General features: G+C 49.8%; 1 protein-coding gene across 2 annotated transcripts in view; it reads right to left on the minus strand.

Annotated features, from left to right (window-relative positions):
* The window catches only part of LOC139413907 (ring finger protein 123), a 257,740-nt gene that overhangs the window by 206,771 nt on the left and 32,700 nt on the right, over positions 1-18,269 (minus strand). For both annotated transcript variants that reach the window (XM_071161754.1, XM_071161755.1), the window contains exons 21-23: positions 4,134-4,234; positions 3,360-3,552; positions 2,893-3,038 (exon numbers count right to left, since the gene is read on the minus strand). In XM_071161754.1, the coding sequence (XP_071017855.1) occupies positions 2,893-3,038; positions 3,360-3,552; positions 4,134-4,234 (440 nt within the window). The remainder of the gene's footprint in view (positions 1-2,892; positions 3,039-3,359; positions 3,553-4,133; positions 4,235-18,269) is intronic.

The following is an 18,269-nucleotide window of genomic DNA, read 5'->3' on the forward strand; positions in this document are numbered from 1 at the left end:
GTTACCCTGGCTGTGCCCTTGTCCTAATGAGCGCCCCCCAATGACATTGTCCTAATGAACGCCCCCAATAACCTTGTCCTAATGAGCGTCCCCAATAACCTTGTCCTAATGAACGCCCCCAATAACCTTGTCCTAATGAACGCCCCCAATAACCTTGTCCTAATGAGCGCCACCCAATAACCTTGTCCTAATGAGCGCCCCCCAATAACCTTGTCCTAATGAGCGCCCCCAATAACCTTGTCCTAATGAACGCCCCACAATAACCGTGTCCTAATGAACGCCCCCAATAACCTTGTCCTAATGAACGCCCCCAATAACCTTGTCCTACTGAACGGTCATCTAATCACTGTCCTGTTCAATGGCCCCCTGCACCGTGTCCTGTTGGTCATCTATTCCCTGTCCTGTTGAATGGTCTCCAGTGGACATAATTGCACCTCAACCTCTTACCCAGAGAGCATTTCAAATCTCAACACAGCGGCTCCATTACGGTTCCGTATTGACCTCAACAGATCCCTTAATTCCCTTTATAGTGCACTACTTTAGACCCCCACGGTGCACTACTTTAGACCCCACACGGTGCACTACTTTAGACCCCCACGGTGCACTACTTTAGACCCCCACGGTGCACTACTTTAGACCCCCACAGTGCACTACTTTAGACCCCCACGGTGCACTACTTTAGACCCCCACGGTGCACTACTTTAGACCCCCACGGTGCACTACTTTAGACCAGACCCCCAGAGTGCACTACTTTAGACTAGACCCCCAGGGTGCACTACTTTAGACTAGACCCCCACGGTGCACTACTTTAGACCAGACCCCCACGGTGCACTACTTTAGACCAGACCCCCACGGTGCACTACTTTAGACCAGACCCCCACGGTGCACTACTTTAGACCAGACCCCCACGGTGCACTGCTTTAGACCAGACCCCCACGGTTCATGTGCTTTAGACCAGACCCCCACGGTGCACTACTTTAGACCAGACCCCCACGGTGCACTGCTTTAGACCAGACCCCCACGGTGCACTGCTTTAGACCAGACCCCCACGGTGCACTACTTTAGACCCCCACGGTGCACTACTTTAGACCCCCACGGTGCACTACTTTAGACCCCCACGGTGCACTACTTTAGACCCCCACGGTGCACTACTTTAGACCCCCACGGTGCACTACTTTAGACCAGACCCCCAGAGTGCACTACTTTAGACTAGACCCCCAGAGTGCACTACTTTAGACTAGACCCCCACGGTGCACTACTTTAGACCAGACCCCCACGGTGCACTACTTTAGACCAGACCCCACAGTGCACTACTTTAGACCAGACCCCCACGGTGCACTGCTTTAGACCAGACCCCCACGGTGCACTACTTTAGACCAGACCCCCACGGTGCACTGCTTTAGACCAGACCCCCACGGTGCACTACTTTAGACCAGACCCCCACGGTGCACTACTTTAGACCAGACCCCCACGGTGCACTGCTTTAGACCAGACCCCCACGGTGCACTACTTTAGACCAGACCCCCACGGTGCACTGCTTTAGACCAGACCCCCAGGGTGCACTACTTTAGACCCCCACGGTGCACTACTTTAGACCAGACCCCCACGGTGCACTGCTTTAGACCAGACCCCCACGGTGCACTGCTTTAGACCAGACCCCCAGGGTGCACTACTTTAGACCCCCAAGGTGCACTACTTTAGACCAGACCCCCACGGTGCACTGCTTTAGACCAGACCCCCACGGTGCACTACTTTAGACCAGACCCCCACGGTGCACTGCTTTAGACCAGACCCCCACGGTGCACTACTTTAGACCAGACCCCCACGGTGCACTGCTTTAGACCAGACCCCCACGGTGCACTACTTTAGACCAGACCCCCACGGTGCACTGCTTTAGACCAGACCCCCAGGGTGCACTACTTTAGACCCCCACGGTGCACTGCTTTAGACCAGACCCCCACGGTGCACTGCTTTAGACCAGACCCCCACGGTGCACTGCTTTAGACCAGACCCTCACGGTGCACTGCTTTAGACCAGACCCCCACGGTGCACTACTTTAGACCAGACCCCCACGGTGCACTGCTTTAGACCAGACCCCCACGGTGCACTGCTTTAGACCAGACCCCACACGGTGCACTACTTTAGACCAGACCCCCACGGTGCACTGCTTTATACCCCACGGTGCACTGCTTTAGACCAGACCCCCACGGTGCACTGCTTTAGACCCCCACGGTGCACTGCTTTAGACCAGACCCCCACGGTGCACTGCTTTAGACCAGACCCCCACGGTGCACTGCTTTAGACCAGACCCCCACGGTGCACTGCTTTAGACCAGACCCCCACGGTGCACTGCTTTAGACCAGACCCCCACGGTGCACTGCTTTAGACCAGACCCCCACGGTGCATTGCTTTAGACCAGACCCCCACGGTGCACTGCTTTAGACCAGACCCCCACGGTGCACTGCTTTAGACCCCACGGTGCACTACTTTAGACCAGACCCCCACGGTGCACTGCTTTAGACCCCCACGGGGCACTGCTTTAGACCCCCACGGTGCACTACTTTAGACCAGACCCCCACGGTGCACTGCTTTAGACCCCCACGGTGCACTACTTTAGACCAGACCCCCACGGTGCACTGCTTTAGACCAGACCCCCACGGTGCACTGCTTTAGACCAGACCCCCACGGTGCACTGCTTTAGACCCCCACGGTGCACTGCTTTAGACCAGACCCCCACGGTGCACTGCTTTAGACCAGACCCCCACGGTGCACTACTTTAGACCAGACCCCCACGGTGCACTGCTTTAGACCCCCACGGTGCACTACTTTAGACCAGACCCCCACGGTGCACTGCTTTAGACCCCCACGGTGCACTGCTTTAGACCAGGTTACCTTGCCCAGCTGTTGATGAACACTCAGGTTGTACATCATCACAATCCCATCCAAAATCTCCAGCAGGGACTTCTCTGTGATTGGATGGTCGGGCTCTTCCAACGGTCGCCCCAGCAACAGGCCGTCGTTACCATGGCTTCCCTCGACTTGAGGAGAGGAAGGGAAGAAAGAAAACATCATGTTCCTAACCTGGTGTTCCGTTCAGTACAATAACTAGACACCCAGGTAATAATAGGTCAAAAAGTACTAGACCATTTCTAGAGGTGAGGAATACATTTTCACACTCATCCGCAGATAATTGGCACCCCACTACATTTTCTGTACTTTAGCCTTGACATCTGTCGACTAAACTCTATATTTACAGTGGTGGTTGAAAGACAGAAAGCGAGAGAGTGAAAGACGGAGAAAGAGAGATAAATGTTCTCAATACGCCCTCCATGTATATTCAAGGTAAAAAAGCCACTCACTGTCCTCCTCCGTCCTCTGCTCCACGGCCAGGGTGCGAACTTTAACTTTCTCCGGGGGTGCCAGGGGTCGCCTGGGAGTCATGAGGCTGACGGCAGCAGTACTCAGGAAACGATTGGCTCGGCCCAGAGTGGGAGAACTGAGCCAGCTGGGTCTGGCCAGGGCACCACCCATAGCCACCGCTCCAAAAGGCCTCTGTTACAGGACAGATAGACATGAAGCGCTCCAATACATAGAGACATGTTGGTAACACTGTATAATGACAGTAAGTCACCCATCACTGTATAACGGGGCGGCAGGAAGCCTCGTGGTTAGAGCGTTGGGCCAGTAACCGAAAGGTATAGCTGAATCCACTCATTTGAAAGGGTGTCCACATACTTTTGACAATGTAGTGTATTACCTCAATTACCTCATTACTACCTGGTACCCCTGCACATTGACTCGGTACCGGTGCTACTTGTACATAGCCTCATTGTTATTTTATTGTGTAACTATTTCCTATTTTTTCTTATTTGGTAATTATAACTTTTTAACTCTGCGTTATTGGGAAAGGGCTTGTATAAATGAGCATTTCACGGTCAAGTCTACACCTGTTATATTCGGCGCAATGACAAATAAAACGTGATTGAAAACGCTGTACCCCAAAAAAAGGGGAGAATTTAGACTTGAGAACACCAATATGGTGGAATCAAGTCCCCAGTCAAATCAAAATGTATATGGTCTAGGTGGATGATATACAAGAACATGAGTGTGGAGGATGACACCTTAGTCTGTACCTGAGCTGAGCCACTCTCCTCCTCCTCATCCAAATCATCCATAGAGGTAGCCTGGATCTCAGCCGGGTCCATGAGGATGTTGGCTTTGGAGGCCAGGTCGTCTAGAAGCAGAAACAGACAAACACAGCACAACAATTACATCATAATACAACAGTATCCTGTCTCCAGACAGGCCGTATCCTGTCTCCAGACAGACCGTATCCTGTCTCCAGACAGACCGTATCCTGTCTCCACACAGACCGCATCCTGTCTCCAGACAGACCGTATCCTGTCTCCACACAGACCGTATCCTGTCTCCACACAGACCGTATCCTGTCTCCACACAGACCGTATCCTGTCTCCAGACAGACCGTATCCTGTCTCCAGACAGGCCGTATCCTGTCTCCACACAGACCGTATCCTGTCTCCACACAGGCCGTATCCTGTCTCCACACAGGCCGTATCCTGTCTCCACACAGGCCGTATCCTGTCTCCACACAGGCCGTATCCTGTCTCCACACAGGCCGTATCCTGTCTCCACACAGGCCGTATCCTGTCTCCACACAGACCGCATCCTGTCTCCAGACAGACCGCATCCTGTCTCCAGACAGACCGCATCCTGTCTCCAGACAGACCGCATCCTGTCTCCAGACAGACCGCATCCTGTCTCCAGACAGACCGCATCCTGTCTCCAGACAGGCCGTATCCTGTCTCCACACAGACCGCATCCTGTCTCCAGACAGACCGCATCCTGTCTCCAGACAGACCGTATCCTGTCTCCAGACAGACCGTATCCTGTCTCCACACAGGCCGTATCCTGTCTCCACACAGACCGCATCCTGTCTCCAGACAGACCGTATCCTGTCTCCAGACAGACAGTATCCTGTCTCCATTATCTTTGGTTTCAAACCATTAGAATGTTTAAACGAGTTCTGACCACCAGGAAGCTACCCTCTCCTGCCAAGGACAACCAGTTCTGACCACCAGGAAGCTACCCTCTCCTGCCAAGGACAACCAGTTCTGACCACCAGGAAGCTAACCTCTCCTGCCAAGGACAACCAGTTCTGACCACCAGGAAGCTAACCTCTCCTGCCAAGGACAACCAGTTCTGACCACCAGAAAGCTAACCTCTTCTGCCAAGCACAACCAGTTCTGACCACCAGGAAGCTAACCTCGCCTGCCAAGCACAAACAGTTCTGACCACCAGGAAGCTAACCTCTCCTGCCAAGGACAACCAGTTCTGACCACCAGGAAGCTAACCTCTCCTGCCAAGCACAACCAGTTCTGACCACCAGGAAGCCACCCTCTCCTGCCAAGCACAAACAGTTCTACACAACCAGGCTATATACAGTAGAGAGGCTATATACAGTAGAGAGGCTATATACAGTAGGGAGGCTATATACAGTAGAGAGGCTATATACAGTAGAGAGGCTATATACAGTAGAGAGGCTATATACAGTAGAGAGGCTATATACAGTAGAGAGGCTATATACAGTAGAGGCTTTATACAGTAGAGGCTATATACAGTAGAGAGGCTTTATACAGTAGAGGCTATATACAGTAGGGAGGCTATATACAGTAGGGAGGCTATATACAGTAGGGAGGCTATATACAGTAGGGAGGCTATATACAGTAGAGAGGCTATATACAGTAGGGAGGCTATATACAGTAGAGGCTATATACAGTAGGGAGGCTATATACAGTAGGGAGGCTACATACAGGCACCGGTTAGTCTGGCCAATTGAGGTAGTATGTACATGAATGAATAGTTAGGAAAGTGACTATGCATATATGATAAACAGAGAGTAGCAGCAGTGTAAGAGAGGGGTTGGGGGGGGGGGGCGCAACATAATGCAAATAGTCCGGGTAACCATTTGACTACAGTCATTATTGTGACAGTCTAGTGATGTTGATAGGTTGATTGCTATGGTGATATAGAGAATTCATTACAGAGTCACTGCTGACCTCTAAGTGTCTGGATATTGTTGCTTACACTTCTGATCAACCCAGAACCATCGTAAATCTACAAGTCTATTAAAATCAGATCAGAGGACGTATCCATAAATCTAGAACTGGTCAGATGTGTTTGCAGGGCCAGGTTCCACCTCCCAGTACTGTGGAACAGAGGGGACACGTTGTTCATGGTCAGGTGGGGAGGCCACTGCTGCTGCCGTCGACGAATCCAGGTCCTAAACTACTCTAACTTCAAATCCATCACATTAGAGGGCTAAGTCCCAAAACGCACCAGATTTCCCTACACAGTGCACTACTTTTGACCAGAGCTCTCTAGCCATTGGTCAAAAGTAGTGCACTATGAAGGGAATATGGTGCCATTTGGTACTCAAACCACGTCCAAAACAATCCATCACCAGCCAGCTTCTCCTCCTCCTCCTCCTCTACTAAAGTGGTTGAGCTGCTTCTCCTCCTCTACTAAAGTGGTTGAGCTGCTCCTCCTCCTACACTAAAGTGGTTGAGCTGCTCTTCCTCCTCCTCCACTAAAGTGCTTGAGCTGCTCCTCCTCCTCCACTAAAGTGCTTGAGCTGCTCCTCCTCCTCCACTAAAGTGCTTGAGCTGCTCCTCCTCCTCCTCCTCCTCCTCCTCCACTAAAGTGGTTGAGCTGCTCCTCCTCCTCCACTAAAATGGTTGAGCTGCTCCTTCCCCTCCTCCAAAGCGGTTGACCTGCTCCTTCTCCTCCACTAAAGTGGTTGAGCTGCTCCTCCTCCTCCTCCTCTAATGAAGTGGTTGAGCTGCTCCTCCTCCTTCACTAAAGTGGTTGAGCTGCTCCTTCTCCTCCTCCTCCTCCTCCACTAAAGTGGTTGAGCTGCTCCTTCTCCTCCACTAAAGCGGTTGAGCTGCACCTCCTCCTCTAATAAAGTGGTTGAGCTGCTCCTTCTCCTTATCCTCCTCTAAAGCGGTTGAGCTGCTCCTTCTCCTCCACTAAAGTGGTTGAGCTGCTCCTCCTCCTCCTACTCCACTAAATTGGTTGAGCTGCTCCTTCTCCTCCTCCTCCTCCTCCACTAAAGTGGTTGAGCTGCACCTTCTCCTCCTCCACTAAAGTGGTTGAGCTGCACCTTCTCCTCCTCCACTAAAATGGTTGAGCTGCTCCTCCTCCTCCTCCTCCTCCACTAAAGTGGTTGAGCTGCTCCTCCTCCTCCACTAAAGTGGTTGAGCTGCTCCTCCTCCACTAAAGTGGTTGAGCTGCTCCTCCTCCTCCTCCTCCACTAAAGTGGTTGAGCTGCTCCTCCTCCTCCTCCACTAAAGTGGTTGAGCTGCTCCTCCTCCTCCACTAAAGTGGTTGAGCTGCTCCTCCTCCTCCTCCTCCACTAAAGTGGTTGAGCTGCTCCTCCTCCTCCTCCTCCTCCACTACTATGGTGGTTGAGCTGCTCCTCCTCCTCCTCCACTAAAGTGGTTGAGCTGCTCCTCCTCCTCCACTACTATGGTGGTTGAGCTGCTCCTCCTCCTCCACTAAAGTGGTTGAGCTGCTCCTCCTCCTCCTCCTCCTCCTCCTCCACTACTATGGTGGTTGAGCTGCTCCTCCTCCTCCTCCACTAAAGTGGTTGAGCTGCTCCTCCTCCTCCTCCACTAAAGTGGTTGAGCTGCTCCTCCTCCTCCTCCACTAAAGTGGTTGAGCTGCTCCTCCTCCTCCTCCTCCACTAAAGTGGTTGAGCTGCTCCTCCTCCTCCTCCTCCTCCACTAAAGTAGTTGAGCTGCTCCTCCTCCTCCACTAAAGTGGTTGAGCTGCTCCTCCTCCTCCACTAAAGTAGTTGAGCTGCTCCTCCTCCTCCACTAAAGTGGTTGAGCTGCTCCTTCTCGTTCTCCTCCACTAGTGGTTGAGCTGCTCCTCCTCCTCCACTAAAGCGGTTGAGCTGCTCCTTCTCGTTCTCCTCCACTAAAGTGGTTGAGCTGCTCCTCCTCCTCCACTAAAGTGGTTGAGCTGCTCCTCCTCCTCCACTACTATGGTGGTTGAGCTGCTCCTCCTCCTCCACTAAAGCGGTTGAGCTGCACCTCCTCTAATAAAGTGGTTGAGCTGCTCCTCCTCCTCCTCCTCTAAAGCGGTTGAGATGCTCCTTCTCCTCCACTAAAGTGGTTGAGCTGCTCCTCCTCCTCCACTAAATTGGTTGAGCTGCTCCTTCTCCTCCTCCACTAAAGTGGTTGAGCTGCACCTTCTCCTGCTCCACTAAAGTGGTTGAGCTGCTGCTCCTCCTCCTCCTCCACTAAAGTGGTTGAGCTGCTGCTCCTCCTCCTCCTCCACTAAAGTGGTTGAGCTGCTCCTCATCCTCCACTAAAGTGGTTGAGCTGCTCCTCCTCCTACTCCACTAAAGTGGTTGAGCTGCTCCTCCTCCTACTCCACTAAAGTGGTTGAGCTGCTCCTCCTTTTACTCCACTAAAGTGGTTGAGCTGCTCCTACAATTTGCCTCATGCAGCGCGACACATCTCCACATAGAGTTGATCAGGCTGTTGATTGTGGCCTGTGGAATGTTGTCCCACTGTTCTTCAATGGCTGTGCGTAGTTTCTGGTTATTGGTGGGAACTGGAACGCTCTGTTGTACACGTCGATCCAGAGCATCCCAAACATGCTCAACGGGTGACATGTCTGGTTTGTAAGCAGGCCATGGAAGAACTGGGACATTTTCAGCTTCCAGTCATTGTGTAAAGATACTTGCTGAAACACGAGGTGATGACAGCGGATGAACGGCACCACAATGGGCCTCAGGATCTCGTCATGGCATCTCCGTGAATTCAAATTGCCATCGATAAAATGCAATTGTGTTGGTTGTCCGTAGCTTATCAAATCAAATTTATTTGTCACATACACATGGTTAGCAGATGTTAATGCGAGTGTAGCGAAATGCTTGTGCTTCTAGTTCCGACAATGCATTAATAACCAACGAGTAATCTAACTAACAATTCCAAAACTACTACCTTATACACACAAGTGTAAAGGGATAAAGAATATGTACATAAAGATATAAGAATGAGTGATGGTACAGAACAGCATAGGCAAGATGCAGTAGATGGTATCGAGTACAGTATATACATATGAGATGAGTATGTAAACAAAGTGGCATAGTTAAAGTGGCTAGTGATACATGTATTAAATAAAGATGCAGTAGATGATATAGAGTACAGTATATACGTATACATATGAGATGAATAATGTAGGGTATGTAAACATTATATTAAGTAGCATTGTTTAAAGTGGCTAGTGATATATTTTACATCAATTCCCATCAATTCCCATTATTAAAGTGGCTGGTGTTGAGTCAGTGTGTTGGCAGCAGCCACTCAATGTTAGTGGTGGCTGTTTAACAGTCTGATGGCCTTGAGATAGAAGCTGTTTTTCAGTCTCTCGGTCCCAGCTTTGATGCACCTGTACTGACCTTGCCTTCTGGATGATAGCGGGGTGAACAGGCAGTGGCTCGGGTGGTTGTTGTCCTTGATGATCTTTATGGCCTTCCTGTGACATCGGGTGGTGTAGGTGTCCTGGAGGGCAGGTAGTTTGCCCCCGTGATGCGTTGTGCAGACCTCACTACCCTCTGGAGAGCCTTACGGTTGTGGGCGGAGCAGTTGCCGTACCAGGCGGTGATACAGCCCGACAGGATGCTCTCGATTGTGCATCTGTAGAAGTTTGTGAGTGCTTTGGTGACAAGCCGAATTTCTTCAGCCTCCTGAGGTTGAAGAGGCGCTTCTGCGCCTTCTTCACGATGCTGTCTGTGTGGGTGGACCAATTCAGTTTGTCTGCGATGTGTACGCCGAGGAACTTAAAACTTACTACCCTCTCCACTACTGTCCCATCGATGTGAATAGGGGGGTGTTCCCTCTGCTGTTTCCTGAAGTCCACAATCTCCTTAGTTTTGTTGACATTGAGTGTGAGGTTATTTTCCTGACACTACACTCCGAGGGCCCTCACCTCCTCCCTGTAGGCCGTCTCGTCGTTGTTGGTAATCAAGCCTACCACTGTAATGTCGTCCGCAAACTTGATGATTAAGCTGGAGGCGTGCGAGGAAGTCCAGTACCCAGTTGCACAGGGCGGGGTCGAGACCCATGGTCTCGAGCTTGATGACGAGTTTGGAGGGTACTATGGTGTTAAATGCTGAGCTGTAGTCGATGAACAGCATTCTCACACAGGTATTCCTCTTGTCCAGATGGGTTAGGGCAGTAAGCAAATTGGAGTGGGTCTAGGGTGTCAGGTAGGGTGGAGGTGATATGGTCCTTGACTAGTCTCTCAAAGCATTTCATGATGACGGAAGTGAGTGCTACGGGGCGGTAGTCGTTTAGCTCAGTTACCTTAGCTTTCTTGGGAACAGGAACAATGGTGGCCCTCTTGAAGCATGTGGGAACAGCAGACTGGGATAAGGGTTGATTGAATATGTCCGTAAACACACGAGCCAGCTGGTCTGCGCATGCTCTGAGGGCGCGGCTGGGGATGTCCTGGTCCGTGACGGGGCTGGTTCTTTTTGTAATCCGTGTAATCCGTGATTGACTGTTAAATTGCGATTCTACTTTGTCTCTATACTGACGCTTAGCTTGTTTGATTGCCTTGCAGAGGGAATAGCTACACTGTTTGTATTCGGTCATGTTTCCGGTCACCTTGCCCTGATTAAAAGCAGTGGTTTGCGCTTTCAGTTTCACGCGAATGCTGCCATCAATCCACGGTTTCTGGTTTGGGAATGTTTTAATCGTTGCTATGGGAACGACATCTTCAACGCACGTTCTAATGAACTCGCTCACCGAATCAGCGTATTCGTCAATGTTGTTGTTTGACGCAATACGAAACATATCCCAGTCAACGTGATGGAAGCAGTCTTGGAGCGTGGAATCACATTGGTCGGACCAGCGTTGAACAGACCTCAGCGCGGGAGCTTCTTGTTTTAGCTTCTGTCTGTAGGCAGGGAGCAACAAAATGGAGTCGTGGTCAGCTTTTCCGAAAGGAGGGCGGGGGGGGACCTTATATGCGTCGCGCAAGTTAGAATAGCAATGATCCAAGGTTTTACCAGCCCTGGTTGCGCAATCGATATTCTGATACAATTTAGGGAGTCTTGTTTTCAGATTAGCCTTGTTAAAATCCCCAGCTACAATGAATGCAGCCTCCGGATATGTGGTTTCCAGTTTGCAAAGAGTCAAATAAAGTTTGTTCAGAGCCATCGATGTGTCTGCTTGGGGGGGAATATATACGGCTGTGATTATAATCGAAGAGAATTCCCTTGGTAGATAATGCGGTCGACATTTGATTGTGAGGAATTCTAAAATCAGGTGAACAGAAGGACTTGAGTTCCTGTATGTTGTTATGACCACACCACGTCTCGTTAACCATGAAGCATACGCCTCCGCCCCTCTTCTTACCAGAAAGATGTTTGTTTCTGTTGGCGGGATGCGTGGAGAAACCAGCTGGCTGCACCGACTCCGATAGCGTGTCTCGAGTGAGCCATGTTTCCGTGAAGCAAAGAACGTTAGTCTCTGATGTACCTCTGGAATGCTACCCTTGCTCGGATTTCATCAACCTTGTTGTCAAGAGACTGGACATTGGCGAGAAGTATGCTAGGGAGTGGTGCGCGATGTGCCCGTCTCCGGAGTCTGACCAGAAGACCGCTTCGTTTCCCTCTTTTACGAAGTCGTTGTTTTGGGTCGCCGGCTGGGATCCATTCCATTGTCCTGGGTGAAAGGCAGAACACAGGATCCGCTCCGGGAAAGTCATATTTTTGGTCGTACTGATGGTGAGTTGACGCTGCTCTTATATTCAGTAGTTCTTCTCGACTGTATGTAATGAAACCTAAGATGACCTGGGGTACCAATGTAAGAAATAACACGTAAAAAAACAAAATACTGCATAGTTTCCTAGGAACGCGAAGCGAGGCGGCCATCTCTGTCCGCGCCGGAAGTGTCCGTACGTGGTGTGCCGTTGTGGGCCCGTTGAACTTAGTGTCAAATTCTTAAAAATGACATTGGAGGTGGCTTATGGTAAGAAAATTAACATAAAATTATCTGCCAACAGCTCTGCCAATTGCACACTCCCTCAAAACTTGAGACATCTGTGTCATTGTGTTCTGTGACAAAACTGCAAATTTTAGAGTGGCCTTTTATTGTCCCCATCACAAATTGCACCTGTACAATGATCATGTAGTTTAATCAGCTTCTTGATATGCCACACCTGTCAGGTGGAAGGATTATCTTGGCAAAAGAGAAAATGCTCATAAACAGGGATGTAAACAAATTTGTTTACAACTTGAGAAAAAAAAACATTTTGGAAAATTTCTGGGATCTTTTATTTTAACTCGTGAGACATGGGACCAACACTTCACATGTTGTGTTTATATTTTTGTTCATTGTAGATGTAATGTCAATCTAGATTATAGAGAGAAGATAGAGGGGAACTACCATCTCCTGGTCAGCTCAACATGACCTCATGTTAATCACTACCACCATCTCCTGATCAGCTCAACATGACCTCATGTTAATCACTACCACCATCTCCTGGGTCAGCTCAACATGACCTCATGTTAATCACTATCACCATCTCCTGGGTCAGCTCAACATGACCTCATGTTAATCACTACCACCATCTCCTGGGTCAGCTCAACATGACCTCATGTTAATCACTACCACCATCTCCTGGGTCAGCTCAACATGACCTCATGTTAATCACTACCACCATCTCCTGGGTCAGCTCAACATGACCTCATGTTAATCACTACCACCATCTCCTGGGTCAGCTCAACATGACCTCATGTTTATCACTACCACCATCTCCTGGGTCAGCTCAACATGACCTTATGTTAATCACTACCACCATCTCCTGGTCAGCTCAACATGACCTCATGTTAATCACTACCACCATATCCTGGGTCAGCTCAACATGACCTCATGTTAATCACTACCACCATATCCTGGGTCAGCTCAACATGACCTCATGTTAATCACTACCACCATCTCCTGGGTCAGCTCAACATGACCTCATGTTAATCACTACCACCATCTCCTGGGTCAGCTCAACATGACCTCATGTTAATCACTACCACCATCTCCTGGGTCAGCTCAACATGACCTCATGTTAATCACTACCACCATATCCTGGGTCAGCTCAACATGACCTCATGTTAATTATGTTAACCATGATTAATCACTACCACCATCTCCTGGGTCAGCTCAACATGACCTCATGTTAATCACTACCACCATCTAGTGGTATTCACTACGGCCCTTCCCTGAATACATTCAATCTTGTCCTGTCCTTCTTGTCCCAAACTCCGCTTCCAATTATCTCTCCCTTGTATCCCGGGGTGGCAGGGTAGCCTAGTGGTTAGAGCGTTGGACTAGTAACCGGAAGGTTGCAAGTTCAAACCCCCGATCTGTCGTTCTGCCCCTGACCAGGCCGTCATTGAAAATAAGAATATGTTCTTAACTGACTGAGTTAAATAAAAGGTAAAATAAATAGATTAAAAAATCCCAATTGAATGACCGCTTAGCCTGGATGGGAGGCCTTTGAGAAACATTAGGAAGATGCTGGAAGCAGTAGGGCGGGGTGATGTAACCAGCTGCTGTTACACACAGTAAAACACTCGGACTATATCCCAAATGGCACCCTATTCCCTATATAGCCTAGTGCACTAATATTAAAATGTACACTATGTAGGGAATAGGGTGTGATTTGTAACTCAGCCATAGCATTACACCTGGAGCCAGATGGGTCGTGTTTGGACTCTGATGAAAGAGGTTCAGGCAGACTGTTCAAAACATCTGTTATTCTCCAGCGTCACCGTTTCCCCTGTATTCAATTCTGATCCCGATAGAGATGGAAAACACACACTCACACAGTGCTAGAACAGACCGGGTTCATTCCCGGGCTGTGCCACAACCCGGCCGTGGCTGGGAGTCCCGTAGGACGGCGCACAATAGGCCCAGCGTCGTCTGGGTTAGGGGAGGGTTTGGGCCAGTGAGGCTTTGTGCTGGCCGGGTGCCTGCAGGCTGACCCCAGTCACCAGCTGAACGGTGTTTTCCTCCGACACATTGGCTGGCCTTCTGGGTTAAGTTGGCGGGTGTTAAGGAGCGCGATTAGGCGGGTTATGTTTCAGAGGACGCATGACTCCACCGTCACCTCTCCAGAGCGCTAATGTTCATCTCTACTCCCTAGAGCAGGGCTCTCCAACCCTGTTCCTGGAGAGCTAACGTCCTATAACTTCACTCCAACCCTGTTCCTGGAGAGCTAACGTCCAGTAACTTCACTCCAACCCTGTTCCTGGAGAGCTAACGTGCTGTAACTTCACTCCAACCCTGTTCCTGGAGAGCTAACGTCCTGTAACTTCACTCCAACCCTGTTCCTGGAGAGTTAACATCCTGTAACTTGAATCCAACCCTAATATATCACAACTCATTTGAATAATTAGCTGGTTGATAAACTGAATCATCCTAGTTCCAGCTGGGGTTGAGTGGTAGGAGACCGGTAGGTAGAGTAAATACTGAGGGGAGCAGGATTTCAGATGAGATAGATGAAAGAGAAGTAGCAGTGTTTCTGAAGTATGACATGAGGTCTTAGATACATACCCAGTTAAGAGTCTTATAAAACACATGTAACAGTAGGAGTAGGCGTTTACACACACCCCCCCCCCTACAGACCCCCGCCATACACACACACGCGCACCCCTCCCCCCTACAGACCCCCGCCATACACACACACGCACCCCCCCCCCCTACAGACCCCCGCCATACACACACCCCCCCTACAGACCCCCGCCATACACCCACGCGCGCACCCCTACCCTACAGACCCCCGCCATACACACACGCGCGCACCCCCACCCTACAGACCCCCACCATACACACGCACCCCACCCCCCTACAGACCCCCGCCATACACACACACACCCCACCCCCCTACAGACCCCCGCGCGCACCCCCACCCTACAGACCCCCGCCATACACACACGCGCACCCCCACCCTACAGACCCCCGCCATACACACACACACGCACCCCACCCCCCTACAGACCCCCGCGCGCACCCCCACCCTACAGACCCCCGCCATACACACACGCGCACCCCCACCCTACAGACCCCCGCCATACACACACACACGCACCCCACCCCCCTACAGACCCCCGCCATACACACACACACACACCCCCCTACAGACCCCCGCCATATACACACACACACCCCCCCCCTACAGACCCCCGCCATATACACACACACACCCCCCCTACAGACCCCCGCCATATACACACACACACCCCCTACAGAACCCTGCCATATACACACACACACACACACACACACCCCCTACAGAACTCCGCCATATACACACACACACACACACCCCCCCTACAGACCCCCGCCATATACACACACACACACACACGCCCCCTACAGACCCCCGCCATATACACACACACACTCCCCCTACAGACCCCCGCCATACACACACACACACACACACACACACACACACACCCCCTACAGAACCCCGCCATATACACACACACACACCCCCCCCTACAGACCCCCCCCCCCCCACAGACCCCCGCCATATACACACACACACACACCCCCCCTACAGACCCCCGCCATATATACACACACACACACACACACCCCCCTACAGACCCCCGCCATATACACACACACACACCCCCCCCTACAGACCCCCGCCATACACACATACACACCCCCCCCTACAGACCCCCGCCATATACACACACACCCCCCCTTACAGACCCCCGCCATATACACACACACACCCCCCCTACAGACCCCCGCCATATACACACACACCCCCTACAGAACCCTGCCATATACACACACACACACACCCCCTACAGAACTCCGCCATATACACACACACACACACACACACCCCCCCTACAGACCCCCGCCATATACACACACACACACCCCCCCTACAGACCCCTGCCATATACACACACACACACACACGCCCCCTACAGACCCCCGCCATATACACACACACACTCCCCCTACAGACCCCCGCCATATACACACACCCCCTACAGAACCCCGCCATATACACACACACACACACCCTCCCTAAAGACCCCCACCATATACATACACACACACACACACACACACACACCCCCCCCCCCCCCCCCACAGACCCCCGCCATATATACACACACACACCCCCCCTACAGACCCCCGCCATATACACACACACACACCCCCCCTACAGACCCCCGCCATATACACACACACCCCCCCCTACAGACCCCCGCCATACACACACACCCTCCAACAGACCCCCCGCCACGCGTTCCCTCTAAATCAACGGCCAATGAACCCTGGAAACCCAACTCGTTTCCTCACTACACAAAATCAACGCAGCCGGGCAGTCTTCCTGGAAGAATAAACACATTGGATGGGAAATACATTGTAAAAAAAAAAAAAAAAAAAAAAAACAGGCACGATTTAAAGCTCAGCTTATTTCATTAAAGGGGAGTACAAGAAATTCCACTCTACTCTTCTCCTTGGCTATCAAGACACTGCTGTTTCACCACGCAGCACAAAATACTTCATAAAAACATCTTTATCCTCGTATATGATCACAACAACCACTTCCTGTGTATCCACAAGGCTTCCGACAAGCACTAAAATAAGAGCACTTTATTGTCATTGTACTTACAGTTCACAGAAATATGTATTTTTTAATTTATTTTTTTAAATCAAGCTTTCCACAAGGCCTCAGATTGAAGCAGTAAAAGCCACTGTTAGACTGCTCCATAGAGCTGCAAATTTTGTGGTAGGGAAGGACAAAGAGTACAACTCCCTCTAGTGGTTCTCATAGGCAGCACACTAATTCCCTATAGAGTACCACAGTATGAGTCATAATACCCATAAAACCTAGCAGTCACACAAGGAAAAGGTTCCAAATCGTTTTTCCACCATTCATGGGGATTTTAGAAACACTTCAAATAAGGGCTGTTTCGTGTACCCTGGCGTGACGCTTTGATAAGTGTAAAATCGCTCTCTGACAAGGTGACTTATGTCAATATAGTCGCCTGTATTTACCTCCCAAAAATGTAACGCGAATTAGCTGCTAATGTGGCTACCATACAGAACTAGAGTCTATTTCTCAGTAGTTTCTGTCCATGACTGATGCAACACGAAAAAGCATTAAAGACCGAGTTAATGAGTACTTGAGGTCACAGAGAAAGTCTGGACATGGGCCTGCTCTCCCTTTTGTAAGGAATTAGGCACTTTCTCATGTTTACTACAGTATGTACTGTAGGCTATGTTTATTTGTCACACTGCACAGTAGCCTAATTAACAAATGAAGGTGGCTTATAACTTCAAAATGCTTTCAAATCCAAAATGTAAAAGCATATTGTACAGTCCTGTATTTCATCATCATCTTTATGCTTTCGTTAATAACATGATAAAAATACTCGTTCAAATGCAGATGTTGATTTAGTTTATGGATCCATAACAAATTACTATGGGAATAAATATCACTGATTTACAGAAATATTGGAACAAAGTTGTCTAATGAAGGCGAACAATGTAGAATCCTCCAATCCTGTAGCCTACTCCCGACCGTCACGTTGTACAGCGCCATATTTTCCATTCCATCCAAACGGAAACCCTGAGGGTTTCGTTTTTCTCTGAATAGAAACACCATAATATTAATCTAATTAATTAAACGAAATTTCTTAAAATCAATCCCAAATACTATGTTATTACAGAAAAGGTTTTAAATTCTCTGTTAATGCCAATATGGAAGACTATCAAATGCTTCTCAAAGACGCCCTCTGGTGGTCAAACTAGCACTAACTTGTATTAATAGAAAAAAATTGCTGACAATTAAATAACGTGCCACAGAATGCTGCAGCAGCCCGCAAGGCGGGATGCAGTATGACATAACTATTAAAAGAAGGAACCACTGTTTTGATAAAAGTCACGTTGTCTGAGATAGATTTAAAAAGCTATCAAAACGTCACACCAGGGAAAGCCTCCATTTAAACACAGATCTTGTTTGAAATGGTTACATAAAAAAATGGTGGGAAAAAATGATTGGAACCAGTTCTGTGATTGCTAGGTTTTCTGGGTATTACGACATGTCCACTGTGGGGCTCTATATAGTGCTAAGTAATTAACCAAAATGTTATTTTTGTATAGAATGTTTTTACTAATTGACCAATGTTCTGT

This window comes from Oncorhynchus clarkii, chromosome 7 (assembly GCF_045791955.1).
Source record: "Oncorhynchus clarkii lewisi isolate Uvic-CL-2024 chromosome 7, UVic_Ocla_1.0, whole genome shotgun sequence".
NCBI classification, from domain to species: Eukaryota; Metazoa; Chordata; class Actinopteri; order Salmoniformes; family Salmonidae; genus Oncorhynchus; species Oncorhynchus clarkii.